This window comes from Lithobates pipiens, unplaced genomic scaffold, assembly GCF_037356315.1.
Source record: "Lithobates pipiens isolate NorthernLeopardFrog02 unplaced genomic scaffold, aLitPip1_a1.2 Scaffold_23, whole genome shotgun sequence".
Classification (NCBI taxonomy): Eukaryota; Metazoa; Chordata; class Amphibia; order Anura; family Ranidae; genus Lithobates; species Lithobates pipiens.
The window spans coordinates 260169971-260186675 of record NW_027507785.1 but is presented as its reverse complement, the minus strand read 5'-3'; the positions used below and the strand labels follow the sequence as shown (position 1 = coordinate 260186675).

General features: G+C 43.8%; 1 protein-coding gene across 3 annotated transcripts in view; it reads left to right on the top strand.

The window, feature by feature from the left end:
- Positions 1-5280, top strand: part of ACBD6 (acyl-CoA binding domain containing 6) — a 150622-nt gene extending 145342 nt beyond the window's left edge. For 2 of the 3 annotated variants that reach the window (XM_077453097.1, XM_077453098.1), the window contains exon 8: positions 4919-5280. In XM_077453097.1, the coding sequence (XP_077309223.1) occupies positions 4919-5109 (191 nt within the window). In that variant the 3' untranslated portion in view covers positions 5110-5280. The remainder of the gene's footprint in view (positions 1-4918) is intronic. The other variant, XR_013262390.1, reaches the window with a different exon arrangement.
- Positions 5281-16705: the final 11425 nt, after the last annotated feature.

Sequence of the window (16705 nt, the reverse complement as noted above, 5' to 3'; positions counted from 1 at the left end):
ATCCCGGCTCTCCTTTAGTATGAAGGGTCTTCTCAGTGCTGGCAGTTGCTTCCCCAGATTCATAACCTGGGCTTCCAGAGGAACAATGTGCTTGCGTGTGCACAGCAGTATTCGCCCTCGGTCAGATGATCAGGAAACACATACATGCCGCAATATCTACACCGAGTTGCATCCCAACACCTGTCGAGCATCGTATCTACTAATTTAATGGATTGGGGATTATACCCTGTCCAAATTGCCTAACAACTAGATTCCTAACACTAATGCTCAACAAGACAATACACAGGTACTCACAGACCCACATGCACTCGCAGATCAACGTGCACACACAATACACAAGTACTAGCGATCCATCATCCTACTCACACAACACTCAGGTACTCACAGTACACTGGTGCTACCTGACACTAATACTCATTACAGCCCACATGTACTCCCAGCACTCGTACTTTCAATACACACTCACACTACACGGTTACTTTGAACCCTCCAAGTCCAAAGCAAAACTTGTTCACACTCTCCACTTGAGGTCCCCACGGTTTAGCTTCCAACCAGCAGTCAAAATTTCTTCAGACTTTTTCCTTTTATTTTTCTCCTGGTGATCTGGCCAACAACACACCAAGGGTGGTTACTTTCTAGGTGGAGAACCAACAAAGACTCCTTTTTAAGCAACAGTGTTGTCAGTGTGTAGGGAGAGGGTATTGTTGGATTCATTAGCAAATTTAGATGGACTTGGCTATCAAATTTAGTCTGAACTCCAGCTAACACTCTTCAAGCACAAAGATTTTTTTCTTTTCTTTTGGTGAAAAAGGTTTTACATAAAGAAGTTTGTGATTGTAAACAATCGCCTTGTAAAACAACCCATTTATTTTAAAATAAAAAAAGGGATAAAAAAGGTATTTTATATTCTTTTAGAACTATAAAAAAAAAAATGTTTTGCCGTTCGTTTCTACAAGTGATCACATTCCCTCTGTTCTCAGCCGCATAAAAGCTGGGGGTAAGGAAAAGCAGCAGCACACCAGTGAATGTCTGTGCAGCGGGAGCGTGTCAGGACAGGTCTGATCATTGGAGGAGAGCACACAGGGTTCCCAGCATAGCTAGAGAACTGACCATGCTGTGCTCTCCTGCTTAGTGTAGTCTGTTTTTAATAAGAAAGCAGAGGGACTAGCAAGGAATACTAGGGATTTCACACAAAGTAAGCAATGCAAAGAACAAGCTGCCTTCTCATACAAGGATATGGTACACCAGGCATGTATCAGGAATATTAAGTGTTGGGGTAAAAAACTATTTATCTAGTGTAAGCATTCTTGTTAATGCTAAATCATTTGTCTGAAACTTCCAACCTCCGCTTTTGCTGGACAGCTTGGTCTGTTGAATTACTAGCAGGATTAACTGGAGAAAATAGAGAAAAAATAAAACAAACAAATGCAGCCAACACATCTAAGAATTGGTAAGCTGCAATATAATTAATACTGTTTCAAATATAACCATGCAGATTATTTTTCTTTCTCCCTTCTTCCTTTCTCCCTTCTTCCTTTCTCCCTTCTTCTTCGTCGCAATGGTATTGCACGGAGTGGCCCTGATCCTCCTCTTCTTGGATCACCGACTGGCGCTCCTGCCTCCTCCTCTTCCTGGATGTGTCACCATAGGATGCTGCTTCTTATTATGGCACACCTATGGGCTTAATCCCAAGCCATGCTGATGGTCTTCATAGAGAAACGGTGTGGCTTGGCCCTGCCCCCTACACCCTCATCACAGGATTTGACTGACTGCAGGAAGAGCCATTGGCTTCCCCTGCTCTCAGCCAATCCTGTGAAAGCGGGAAGGGAGTAGAGAGCCGCTACAGAAAGGTGCAGCTCTGGATCCAGTGAGGGCTCAAGTATATGGGGGGGCATACTGCTACCTAAACATTTTGCACGTTAATGCAGGGAAGGCCCTAAAGTGAAGAATGTTTAGGCTTTAGAACCATTTTAAGTGCCCCAAAAATTCAAAGCTGTAAACCATCTCTTCGCTTTCACAAAATGTGCACCAAATACAATATTGGTGGATGTCAGCACTCTTCTATTACCATTTTATGTCAAGCACAACTATTGGCACTCAAAGTCGCCTATAGAAATATCAAAAGAGGAGAGGCACATAGAGTGGTGGTATAATTTGCATCGAAGAATATAGGAAGCGCCTAATGTACTGACACAGGGAGATCACATTAATATCCCCAAAGTCAGACTAAAGTACATATCTTTTGAGGTGCAGGCTGTTCTGATGACTTAATCCAATCAAGAACCCCCAATGTAAAGTAACCCCGACCACTAGATGTACACTTTTCTCAATTGAATGGCCATGGTCTTCAGGAAACTTTTTTTTTTTTTCTTTCCCTGGCCACACCTGAGCAGTTGATCCCTACTTCTATCTGGAGACATACCCTAGTCTGTAGGGAACACCTGCAGCCAGCAGGAGGTAGAAGATTTATGTTTGGCACTCGGAAGTTTGCTGCAGATGAGGTCTTGCTCATCATACTTTTATTCTTGTATTGTCACATAAACTGTCCAACAGGGAAAGTGAGAAACTGTTATTGTCCAGGGGCTCAGCATGACTGATGGGCAAATAGTATTTTCAGAAGGTCAGTCTACATACAGTGCATTCCTGAAGTATTCGGACCTTCACTTTTTCAATTTTGTTATTTTGCAGCCTGATGCTACAGTTGTTTAAATTTAATTTATTTGGCTAATTAATCAACACTCAGTACCCAATTAATTACAAATTTAAGAAATGTCTGAATTTATTACAAAGAAAAAAATGAAATATCACATGGGGTTAAGTATTCAGACCCTTTACACAGTGCATTGTTGAAGCACCTTTTGGCAGCAATTACACCCTCAAGTCTTTTGGGTATGACATGACCAACTTTGCACACCTGGATTGGAGGAGTTTCTGCCATTCTTTGAAAATCCTCTCAAGCTCAGTCAGGTTGGATGGGGACCGTGGACAGCCATTTTCGGGTCTCTCCAGAGATGTTCAAGTCGGGGCTCTGGCTGGGCCACTCTAGGACAGTTGTCCCTAAGCCACTTTGTTGTCTTGGTTATGTTGTCATGTTGGAAGGTGAACCTTTGGCCCAGTCTGAGATCCTGAACTGTGAAACCGGTTTTCATTAACTATAGCTCTACTTTGCTCCATTCAGCTTTCCTTCAACCCTGACCATTCTTCCAGTCCCTGCTGCTCAAAAACACCCTCACAGAATGATGCTGCCACCACCATGCTTCACTGTTGGGACAGGTGTCTGATTTCCTCCAGACTGAACATTTAGAATGGAGGCCAAACCATTCAAGGTTGGTTTCATCGGACCAAAGAATCCTGTTCCTCGAGTCCTTCAGGTGCTTTTTTTTTTTTTTTTTGCCCTTCCAAGCAGAATTTTATGTGTTGCACAGAGGAAAGCTTTAGTCTAGCCACTCCACTATAATGTCTAGTTTGGTTAAGGGTTGCAGTGATGGTTGTCATGTTTGGAACTTTGTCCCATCTCCACACAGGATCTCTGGAGCTCAGAGTGACCATTGGGTTCTTGGCCATCTCTTACTAAGGCCCTTCAACCCGATTGCTTAGTTTGAAGAGGTGCCAGCTCTTGGGAGAGTCCTGGTTGTGCCAAGCTTCTTCCATTTGAGAATTCTAGAGATCACTGTGCTCTTGGGAAGCTTCAGTGCAGAATAATTTTTTTTTTTTTTTTGAGCCTTTCCCAGATTTGTGCCTTGCAACAATCCTGTCTCTGAGCTCTGCAGGCAGTTCCCTTTAACCTCATGGCTCTTGCTCTGATGCAGTATGCAGTTAGCTGTGAGGCCTTTTATAGAAAGGTCAGTGGTGTATTTTGGTTTTATACTGCTTGTGACAGCAATAGGCAGTGACAGGTACTCTTTATGGAGAGATCCGGGGTCTAGAAGAGCCCAAATTCCTTCTCCTGTACTTTAAAAGCATTTAAAACACCAAGATCTGCGTTTGAATGCTTTAGAGTTTTAAAAACTGCCACCGATTTGGTTCCCAAGTAAACATGAAGTGATGTTATCACTTCCAGTGTACTGTTAGGAACATCCCTGCTTTTCTTGGCTGTCTGGTCAATCAGCAGACATGCCGGCTGGTCGCTCGGGTCTGTCGGATGGGAGAGCCTGGAGGGGTCGCCCCTCCTACTGCTTATAACTGCAATTGAGCGGTTAATAAGAGTCAACCGCTGGCTCTAAACAAAACTAATCCTGGGGTGATGCATCACGCCGGTACAGACTCCGCCCGCCTGAAAAATGCCACCCCAGGCAAACTTCTTGTTTGCCTCTCGGTAGATACACCCCTGAGAAAGGTGTGTGTGTGTGTGTGTGTGTGTGTGTGTGTGTGTGTGTGTGTGTGTGTGTACCTTTTTCCAAATCGTGTCCAATCATTTTATGTAATTTACCCCTGGTGGACTCCAATCAATGTGTAGAAACATCTCAACCATGATCAAGAGAAATGGAAGGCACCTGAGCTAAATTTCAAATGTTGCAAAGGGTCTGAATACTTATGCCAATGTGATATTTCAGCTTTTCCTTTTTTATACATTTGCAAACCTTTCTAAAATTTTGTTTTTCATTTTGTTTTTATGGGGTACGGAGTGTAGATTAATAAGGAAAAAAAATGAATTTAAACAACTGTAGTATCAGGCTGCAACATAACAAAATAGAAAAATGAAGGGGGCCTGAATACTTTATGAATGCACTGTATTTTAGATGAGTGTTCGCAATAATGGCCTCCCTTTAAATTGATGTGTATTTTTGGGACTCTATCAGCTATTAGAGGTCCCCATTATGGTTTCCATCTGTTCAAACTGGTAGATTCCATGTTGTGCTGTTTTTTCTTTAAATCCTATTGCTCTTTGTGATGATGTAAACTGTTGTGTGTCTTGCAGCCGCTGCTTGTGAGTTTGCTGAAATAGTGGACCTTCTCCTGGACCATGGTGCTGACCCCTCTCTTGTGGACAATGATGGATTTCAGCCACACGAGGCAACAGACAGCAAGCCAATTTCAGATATGCTAAAGCAACATGCCACATTTGGGGAACATGACAAGCCCCCAAGCCTTGTTGAAATTCCAAAATAAAGCTGACATGCAAGTCTATACTCTGCCGTAGTTTCTAGTGTGATGTTTTTATTGCTCAGTATGAACCTTATGTGTCTGACCTGTCAATGGTCTCCATTCATATTTTGTGTGTATTACTTTTATACATTCAGGATCAAATTATGAATATTAAAGGAAGTGTCTTCAAAACGATATGTGTTTTATTCATTTGGAACTACACAAACTTGTTAGTGGGAAGATTTACATAGTTTACACCCTTTTAAGTATTTTTGCAAATTGAAAACCTGCATATAATATCCACAAAGTTATGCAATCGATATAATGTAAACCCATAGTAAATTACTCTACACAGCTTCCATGTAATGTAAATGTGTACCCAAGCAGGTTTATTATCCAATAACCTTTCTAATATCTTTAGAGGTACCGTATATACTCGAGTATAGGCCGACCCGAATATAAGCCGAGGCCCCCAATTTACCCCCAAAAAAACTGGCAAACTTATTGACTCGTGTATAAGCCGAGGGTAAGACATGCCTGTCCATCCCTGTGTGTGTGTCCGTCCATCCCTGTGTGTCCGTCCATCCCTGTGTGTCCGTCCATCCCTGTGTGTCCGTCCATCCCTGTGTGTGTGTGTCTCCATCCATCCATCCATCCCTGTGTGTGTGTGTGTATCCGTGTGTGTGTGTGTGTGTGTGTGTGTGTGTCCAGCCTACCTGTGTCCTGAGCCTTTGTCCCGAGCCTCCGTCCCGTGCCGAGCCTCCTTGCCTCCGTGCCTCGCCGCCGTGCCTCGCCGCCGTGCCTTGCCTCCGGTCCCGTCCCGTCCCGTCCCGTGCCGTGCCGTCCTGTGCCTTGCCTCCGTCCCGTGCCCTCTTCGTTCGTCGGCGGCCATTGTAAAATTCAAAAGCTGCGCCGCCGCCTTCGCCTGTGATAGGCGGAACACTGAATTTCCCAGCAGCCTGTGTTCCGCCTATCACAGACGTCGTATCATCCTCGTCCGTAGTACGAGGATGATACGAAGTCCGTGATAGGCGGAACACAGGCTGCTGGGAAATTCAGTGTTCCGCCTATCACAGGCGAAGGGGGAGCCGGAGGCGCGGCTTTTGAATCAGAATGGCCGCTGTCTGTCTGCTCGACACGCTGATCGAGCGGGCAGACAGCGATGACTCGAGTATAAGCCGAGGGGGGCACTTTCAGCCTCAAAAAAGAGGCTGAAAATCTCGGCTTATACTCGAGTATATACGGTAATCATTGCAAACAACTGTAGCCCTCGATACTTCTGTACCTGCCAAGTATGTTGGCCCACTCTTCCTGGGCAAGCTTCTCCGGCTGTCTCAGGTTTGCATGTTTCAGCTCTTTTCATAGATGTTCAGTAGGCTTCAATTATTTTTTCTTCTGTGAACATAGAGCTGACATAACTTGCCAGGAAGCTCCAGTTTTGTCTAATCTGTCCAGAAGACATTCTCCCGGCAGCCTTATGGCATGACCATGTGCAATTTAGCAAATTCCAGTCTGAATTTTATTCATTTCAGCAGTTAGGTTGTTTTGGGTTGTCTTGCTTGGAGCCCCGTCACTCAAAAAGCAACGGATGGTGGGGTTAGGCACTGATGTAGATTGGCCTTGACGTTCCGATTGGATCTCTTTTGAAGCTTTCCTTAGCCCTTTGTCTAGAATTTGCAGTATCCTTCTGTTCAATCTGAGGTTGTGTTTTTGTTTTTTTTTCTCTGATGGCCACGTCCAGAGAGGTTGACTGCTCTCCCATGGACCTTAAAGTGGTATTGCGGCAAAAAGCAAACCTTTGTTATAATGCATCTTACCAGTTCTTGGGTGTGATGGCTGCATTTGTTTTCTGGGTTTTTTTTTTTTAGGCCTGCTTGCTTCTATTGTCACCTGGTGATCCAGTCAGTAAGAAGGTTTTTTTTTAAAGCACAAATTCTCCAGCAGAATGTATGTTGGAGATGAGACAAACCATTTACCACTAGGAGGGTGCTTAGAATATTCCGCCTTCATTTTATTTATGTAAAACCTTTATCCCCAAATAAAACACACCGCAATAACTGCTTCTAAAGTATTAGCTGGAATTTGGCTTCAATTTGTACTAGCAGATTTAGATACATGAACACTCCCCTCAGACTGACAATGTTGCTGTTCAAAGGTGCCCCCTGTGCTCATTTAGTGAGGGCACTCTAATACAGGAGGTGTGTTACTGGCCAAATCACCAGGTGAAAACGGAGGGGGGAAAGGAAACTAATGCAGCCACTATATCTAATGATTGGTAAGCTGAAATCTAATACATTTTTGGTTTTGGGTTTAATACCACTTTAAACATTTTTCTACCAATTTAAAAAATTTTTTCGCACATTTTAAAATTTCAGTTTTTTACAGTCGCACGTGAGAGAACGTGTTTAAAAAAAAAAACTAAACATTTTAGGACTAAGGATTTCTGAAATACCCAAAACCTCTTTTTTGTTTTCAGAAAGCAGACATCCAGGAGAATAAACTGGTGGTAGTTCCAATTTTTTAAGTCGCCCAAATGCAATATATTATGCAATTTTATAGTACATTTTGATGAGGTTGTGTTGCGTAAATGGCTACCTAACATATCAAGCTATACAATTCTGTTCAGCAACAAACTTTAGTACCCTGAATTTTTCATGGGCAACACTTTATAAACACCCCTACAGGTCCTCTGTTTAGAGTTGACCATGAATAATTGTCCTAGAATCATTGCTCTGACTCCTGCCTGTTCAGGGACAGACATGCACAAAAACAATTGTGCTACACATTACTTGTTGCTGATGTGTGTTTGCACTTGTATGTAGGGGTGGAGGGAGCTCAAAAATGTTGGTTGGTTCAGATACAGCAGTGGGAGCCATTAGCTCCTGTTGCTGTCGATCACAGCCAGTGACAAGGAGGGGGCCAAGCCCTGCTTTGTGTGTCTCATGAACACAGTGGGGCTCTGGAGTGAGCACGCACAAGTGCCCCCATAGCAAGCTGTTTGCTATCTGGGCACTCGGCGGGGGGGGGGGGGGGGGGGAGAGCCAGGACTACTAGTGAGGAAGCGGAGAAGAGGAGGATCAGGGCTATTCTGTGCAAAACAATTGCACATAGCAGGTAATTCTGGGTTTGCTGTTTTAATAAAAACAAACCTTTAATATCTGTAATCAGTTGCTGACTGCACACTGTACATCATCTGTGACAGAGCTCTAGGGTGTGCGCGGTTTGTGTTGTGATTAGTCTCACCCATTGATCAGCAAAGAGAAAGGCAGAACAGAGCTCTATGTAAACAAGACAGAGCTCTGTTTGGTCAGTGGTGATTGGCTTGATTTTGTTTCAGTGAAAGCATTACACAAACACTGATTAGGCACACGTTTAACCCTTTGATCTCCATAAATGTTTAACTCCATCCCAGCCAGTGTCATTAGTACAGTGGCAGTGTATATTTTTTAGCACTGATCGCTGTATTGGTGTCACTGGTTCCAACAAAGTGTCAGTTAGTGTCAGATTCTCGGCCGCAATATCGCAAATCCGCTGGAAGTCTCTGATCGCCACCGTAAGGCTCGGTTCACACAGGGGCGACTCAGATCCGACTTCAGGTCGCCCCTAGTCGCCTCAGGTCGGACAACATTTAAAAATCAATGTAAGTGAATGAGAGCCGTCTTAATGCACGCTACTGAAGTCGCTCCGACTTCAAAAGAAGTTACTGTACTACTTCAATCCGACTTGTAGGCGACTTGTACCCATTGATTTCAATGGAGGTCGCCTCCAAGTCTGATCTCTGTCTCTACGGAGGCGACTTTGACAGAATTATTGGCTCTGAAGGGGGAACTCCACGCCAAATTTACGAAAAAAAAATTGGTGTGGGTTCCCCCTCCGAGAGCATACCAGGCCCTTAGGTCTGGTATGGATTCCAAGGGGAACCCCCTATGCTGAAAAAACGGCATGGGGGTCCCCCCAGATCCACACCAGACCCTTATCCGAGCACGCTACCCGGCCGGCCAGGAAAGGGGGTGGAGACGAGCGGCCGCCCCCCCCCCCACCTGAGCCGTACCAGGCCGCGTGCCCTCAACATGGGGGGGGTGCCTTGGGGGAGGGGGGCGTGCGGCCCCCCACCCCAAAGCACCTTGTCCCCATGTTGATGAGGACAAGGGCCTCTTCCCGACAACCCTGGCCGTTGGTTTTCTGGGTCTGCGGGCGGGGGGCTTATCGGAATCCGGGGATACCGGCCCCCCACCCTATGTGAATGAGTATGGGGTACAATGTACCCCTACCCATTCACCTGTAAAATAAAGTAAAAAAACAACACAGGGTTAAAATAGTTTATTGCACAGCTCCGGGGGTCTTCAGTCTTCGGGGGTCTTCTCGCCGGACTCCTCCTCTATCTTCTGCTAGCTCTTCTGCTAGCGGAGGAGCCCGGCTTTCTTCCTCGCCGCCGGCCTCTTCTTCCGACTTCGGGGGTCTTGTCCCCCCTCTGCGGTTCTTCTGCTGGGCCACTGCTTCTTCTTATAGCTCTTTTACAGGTGGTGGCCCGGTCTTCTGTCGTCTTCCTGGCCGGCCGGGTAGCGTGCTCGGATAAGGGTCTGGTGTGGATCTGGGGGGACCCCCACGCCGTTTTTTCGGCGTAGGGGGTTCCCCTTGGAATCCATACCAGACCTAAGGGCCTGGTATGCTCTCAGAGAGGGAACCCACGCCAAATTTTTTTCATAAATTTGGCGTGGAGTTCCCCCTTCAGAGCTCATTCTCTGATTGGCCATGGCAAAAGTCGCCTGGCCTGGGGCGACTTAAAGTTGTGTTGTAAGTCGCCCCAGGTCGTGTCTAAGTCATGTTCAAGTCGTCTCCAAGTTGCCTCACAAAGTCGTCCTGAAGTCGTGTCGCCCCTGTGTGAACCGAGCCTTACTAGTATTAAAAAATAAATTAAAAATCCAGTGTATATATGCCATAGTTTGTAGACGCTATAGCTTTTGTGCCAACCTATCAATATACAGTGGTGTGAAAAAGTGTTTGCCCCCTTCCTCATTTCCTGTTCCTTTGCATGTTTGTCACACTTAAGTGTTTCGGAACATTAAACCAATTTAAACAATAGTCAAGGACAACACAAGTAAACACAAAATGCAATTTGTAAATGAAGGTGTTTATTATTAAAGGTGAAAAAAAATCCAAACTATCGTGGCCCTGTGTGAAAAAGTGATTGCCCCCTAAACCTAATAACTGGTTGGGCCACCCTTAGCAGCAACAACTGCAACCAAGCGTTTGCGATAACGTGCAATGAGGCTTTTACAGTGTCCTGGAGGAATTTTGGCCCACTCATCTTTGCAGAATTGTCCTAATTCAGTTACATTAGAGGGTTTTCGAGCATGAACGGCCTTTTTAAGGTCATACCACAACATCTCAATAGGATTCAGGTCAGGACTTTGGCTAGGCCACTCCAAAGTCTTCATTTTGTTTTTCTTCAGCCATTCGGTGGTGGACTTGCTGGTGTGTTTAGGATCATTGTCCTGCTGCAGAACCCAAGTTCGTTTCAGCTTGAGTACACGAACAGATGGTCGGACATTCTCCTTCAGGATCTCTTGGTAGACAGCAGAATTCATAGTTCCTTTTATCACGGCAAGTCTTCCAGGTCCTGAAGCAGCAAAACAGCCCCAGACCATCACACTACCACCACCATATTTTACTGTTGGTATAATGTTCTTTTTATGAAATGCAGTGTTCCTTCTACGCCAGATATACTTGGACACACACCTTCCAAAGAGTTCCACTTTTGTCTCATCGGTCCACAGAATGTTGTCCCAAAAGTCTTGGGGATCATCAAGATGTGTTGTGGAGAAATTGAGACGAGCTTTGATGTTTTTTTTGCTCAGCAGTGGTTTTCTCCTTGGAACTCTGCCATGCAGGCCATTTTTGCCCAGTCTTTTCCTGATGGTGGAGGCATGAACGCTGACCTTAACTGAGGCAAGTGAGGCCTGCAGTTCCTTGGACGTTGTTGTGAGGTCTTTTGTGACCTCTTGGATGAGTCGTCGCTGCGCTCTTGGGGTAATTTTGGGCGGCCGGCCACTCCTGGGAAGGTTCACCACTGTTCCATGTCTTCGCCATTTGTGGATAATGGCTCTCACTGTGGTTCGCTGGATTCCCAAAGCTTTGGAAATGGCTTTATAACCCTTTCCAGACTGATAGATCTCAATTACTTTCTTTCTCAATTGTTCCTGAATTTCTTTGGGTCTCGGCATGATGTGTAGCTTTTAAGGATCTTCTGGTGGACCTTACTGTGTCAAGCAGCTCCTATTTAAGTGATGCCTTGATTGTGAATAGGTGTGGCAATAATCAGGCCTGGGTGTGGCTAGAGAAATTGAAATCAGGTGTGGACAACCACAGTTATAGTATGTTTTAACAAGGGGGGCAATCACTTTTTCACACAGGGCCATGATGGTTTGGATTTTTTTTCACCTTTAATAATAAACACCTTAATTTACAAATTGCATTTTGTGTTTACTTGTGTTGTCCTTGACTATTGTTTAAATTGGTTTGATGTTCCGAAACACTTAAGTGTGACAAACATGCAAAGGAACAGGAAATGAGGAAGGGGGCAAACACTTTTTCACACCACTGTACACTTATTGTGATTTTATTTATTTTTTGATCAAACGTATGTAGCAGAATACATATTGGCCTGAATTTTATGAAGAGTTTTTTTCTCTTTTTACATTGACTCTTTTGAATTTTTTTTTTTGCGCTATAAAAAAAAAAAAAAAATGGTGATCAAATGCCACCAAAAGAAAGTTCTATTTGTGTATGGAGGAAAAAAGGGACAGAAATGTATTTTATGTACATTGTTGCATGGCTGCGCAATTGGGTTGGACTGGACAGAGTGCAATCATGTGCAAAGATACCAGTAATATTAAACTTGTTTTTTTCTCCCCAATGCCATTTTTTTTGTCTGCCTTCAATTTTGGAAGACCTCTTAAATATGAGATCTGGGCAAACAAGGGAAGTTAAGCTTGCCATCAGTGCAGCGGGCCCAAGTTCTATTTTTAGAGAGAATTATTTTACACTGCCACCTTGCAAAACGGGTACTGATCAGGGGTCAGCAGAGAGAAGCATGAAGGGGCACTAATAAGCTGCATTGATGGGACCCCCTTACCAGGGTGTTCCTCTGACCCCCAATGTAAGCAGCACAGGGATGGTGGGATATGACCTTACAGGCAGGTCAAATTGCACAGGAATTTTGGCTTAAAATCTAACAATAACCCCTAGTTCAGGCACTAAAGAGCATGGCATCCTGTACAGAGCAAACGATTTTACCCCAGTAATCAGGTTTATACTATGGCTCATAATCTTAGGCGGAGCAAGCCTTCATGCTTGCATTGTCCAGCAATTTGGTCCTCAGAGGAACTGCAGTCTGCTCACATAATTTGTAATTAAAAACATCTTTGCCATTCTGAAGCTTCCCTCCAACAACGCTGCATATTTTATATATACTGTGATTCCGTACTTGCCAAATATGCTGCAGAAATCTCCCTCTACTAAGTCTGGCTGAAGCTGCTGCCTGTTCACTTCCTAGATTTATACAGACACACTGAGGCACACCTCCAGCTCTGCAGCTCTCAGTGGCCCTCTTATGACTCATCCCCCCCTTCCTGGCAAACTTTCACAAGAGAGCGAAAGCTGAGCCTAGGCTAATGACCAGACAAACAGGAAGTGGGCTGTATAAGGTATTTACTGGGAGAAAAAAAAAAATGTTTTAATATCCAAAGTTAAAGCAACAAGGGCAGAAGATTTGTAGATGGAAAGTTGAAAATAAATACTGAAGATCCTTTTTAACAAGCAGATCAGCTTTTACAGTCATGATAGCAGTAAATCCGTGAAACATCCTTCCAAAGGATGAGAACTAAACTACATCTGACTACAAAGTTTCAGTGAGCTACAATGATACTTTGTTAGTAAACCAACATTTACTGGGGAGTTGGAGGAATTTTCAATACTAGCCAGTGATGTTGTCTTAGGCTGGATTCACACCTATGCAATTTTAGTGCAGTTTGCAGATTTGCGCTACAGAACGTGTTCCATAGGAAACCATGTTAATGGAATGTAGTGCAAATCTTCAAACTGCAGAAAGCACTAAAACCGCATAGGTGCGAATCCAGCCTTAGGCCTCTTTCACGTGGGACAGATCAGTGATGATCCGCCCCGTGGACATCCGCTTGCAGGAAGATGACAGGTCTGTCTCTGCACACTGCGCAGGGACGGGCCTGTCAGAGCGCCGCTCTCCCCTATGGTGATCAGGTGACGACGGACCGCAGAGTCGGATCGGTCATGTGAAAGAGCCCTTAGGCTTGGTTCACACCTATGCATTTTTTTTTTTTTTTTTTAGTGCATTTTCAGTTCTGCAGAAACGCACACTACAGTCCATTTAACATGGTTCCCTATGGATATAGTTCACATCTGTGCATTTTATGAAAAGGGCCAGGGACTTTTTTCTGGTTTTTGGTTCCATAGACTTCAATGGATCAAAAGTGTGTATTGAAAAACACAAAATGCACCCTCAATATGCAAACTGCAACCTGCATAGGTGTGAACCAGGACATAGGCCTGGTTCACACCTATGTGTTTTTAGTGCATTTTTCAGATTTGTACTACAGTCCATTTAACATGGTTTACTTACGGAACATGTTCTGGAGTGCAAAAAAATCCATAGGTGTGAGCCAGGCCTTATAGATCATAGGCAATATGCCAAATTGGTGGCCTGTAATGTACTGTATACAATAATATTGTATGTACAAGGCCTTCTATACACACACAATTATGTGCATTTAACCGCTTGCTGACCAGCCGTCACCACCAAAAGAAAGCTTTATTTGTAGGGGAAAAAAAGGAAGTCAATTTTGTTTGGGTGCAGTGTCGCACAAACGCACAATTGTCAGTTAAAGCGACGCAGTGCTGAATCGCAAAAAATGGCCTGGTCGTTCAGCAGCCATATCTTCCGGGGCTGAAGTCATTAAAAAGACACCTGCGTGTTCTTAATTTTTTTTTTTTTCTATATGAAGCATGCAGGTTCTTGTAGTTGAAGTCAAAATGAAAAAAAAAAAAACACCCTTCAGAAGATATAGAGAAACACATCTGTGCCTTTTTCTGTCTGCCCAGCATATTATACCCAGTTGGATTGGGTAATGGAGCTGGATCGAAGGACCTCTCAGTTCACGTTTTAGTGGATCTCAAAATCTATTAACTTGTACAGTTTTTTTTTTTTTCTTTTATTTTGTTGCTCGTTGGCCCTGGTGGGGGAAATTGGTGGAAGCCTAGTGAAATGACTTGGCTACTAACCTCCATTAAAAACAAACTGTCACTTTATCCACCTATACTACCATATATTATCTACCATATCTACCATATATGATACCCAAAAAGGCTTTGTTCAACCCAGAGCTGAACAGGGGCCATTTCCATGCAGCAAGGCCAGTTGAGGATCATTTTTTTTTCCACATCCCATTTTCCCAATTCTTAGCGAAGGCTCCTTGTGCATTTTAACATAAAGCATCTGCTCACTTGATGCATAAGCCTAATATTAAACAATTTCTAAAGCATTGCTTAGACTGCAACTTCACTGCCAGCAAACCTTCCCACAAGTGGTTGCCCTTTCAAGAATGGCTTTTAATTCACCTTGGTGCAGTGCTTTTAAATTTGACTTTGGCACTTTGCATTGAGTAATTTCCTCTGTTGCATAAAACACGGGTAGTCCAAAAATCCCAGACGTGCAGAAAAAAAAAAGATATATATATCTTTTGTTTGTTTCTGTGCTGGTACCTGCCATGAAGGGGTTAATCTTCCTCATGAGCCATATGCATGCAGCTTGTGAGCTGCCCTCACCATTGCAAATGCTGCAGCATAATCTGCTTTACAGTGGAGCTCTCTGCAAACATCTATACACCGACACGCACACATGCTCAGCTGTAATCCCTCTCCTTTCCCTTAACTACCGCTAACCAAAGTGCTTAATGCACAATTTAAGCTGGATCCACTCTAAAAACACTTTAATTGAGGAGCATTAAATGTTAAAATGATTAAAAAAGATGATATAAATAAAACCCAAAGAGAGGCCGGGACCAGCATCTGCAGTGATATGGGAGGGAGGAGGGGAAGTGTTGAATCTCTCCAGAGGCTTATGAGGCTCCTGACATGAAACTGCCTACTGCCCCGCTGCTCGTAATTATTTGGTGGACAAAAAAGACAAATTTTTCGTTAAATTTAGCAAAGCACCTGTATAGGTAGATGTAATGCACTGTATCATTCTCAATTTAAAATCTATAACTCCAAAAAGCCTATATGTGAAATCTTAAAGATTGATTCTGAATATACACTCACTGGCCATTTTATTACAGCTGTTCAATTGCTAATCAACCAATCACATGGCAGAAACTCAATGCATTTAGGAATCTAGACATATTGAAGATGACTCGTTGAAGTTCAAACCAAGCATCAAAATTTGGAGGAAAGGGGATTTAAGTGGCCTTCAACGTGGTATGGTTGTTGGTGGCAGACGGGCTGGTCTGAGTATTTAAAAAAAAAAAAACTGGGTTTACAGGGAATGGTCCAAAAAATAGAAAATATCCAGTGAGCGGCAGTTTTGTGGCGGAAAAAGCCTTGTTGATGTCAGAGGAGAATGGGCAGACTGGTTTGAGATGTTAGAAAGGCAACAGTAACTCAAATAACCGCTCGTTACAACCAAGGTATGCAAAATACTATCTCTGAACACACAACACATCGGACCTTGAAGCAGGTGGGCTACAACAGCAGAAGACCACATCAGGTGCCACTCCTGTAGCCTCGGTTTCCTGTTCTTGGCTGACAATTTGGAAACGCTGACCAAAATTGGACAATGGGAGATTGGAAAAACATTGCCTGGTCTGATAAATCTCATTCAGATAGTAGGATCAGAATTTGGTGTAAACAACATGAAAGCATAGATCCATCCTGCCTTGTATCAACGGTTCAGGCTGCTGATGGTGTGGGGCACACTTTGGCCCCTTAGTACCAATTGAGCATCATTTAAACGCCACGGCCTACTTGTGTTTTGTTGCTGACCATGTCCATCCCCTTATGACTACAGTGTACCCATCTTCTGATGGCTACTTCCAGCAGGATAATGCACCATGTCACAAAGCTCAGATAATCTCATCACTGGTTTCTTGAACATGACAATGAGGTCACTGTACTCCAATGGCCTCCACAGTCGCAAGATCTCAATCCAATAGAGCACCTTTGGGATGTGGTGGAATGGGAGATAGGCATCATGGATGTGCATCCGACAAATCTGTAGCAACTGCATGATGCTATCATGTGACTATGGACCAAAATCTCTGAGGAATGTTTCCAATATCTTGTTGAACCTATGACATGAAGAATTAAGGCAAAAGGTGGTCCAACCTGGTACTAGCAAGGTGCACCTAATAAAGTGGCTGGTGAGTGTATATTAAATTCAATTCATTATGTGTGTTTTGTACTGTGCATGCACGTCCAAAACCAGTCCTATTTTGAGGGTGCAGTAGCTCTGAAGCAGGCCACATCAATTACCCCCTGTGAATAATCCACAATAGTTTCTGCTAAGATTAAACTGTGCTCATAGAAATAT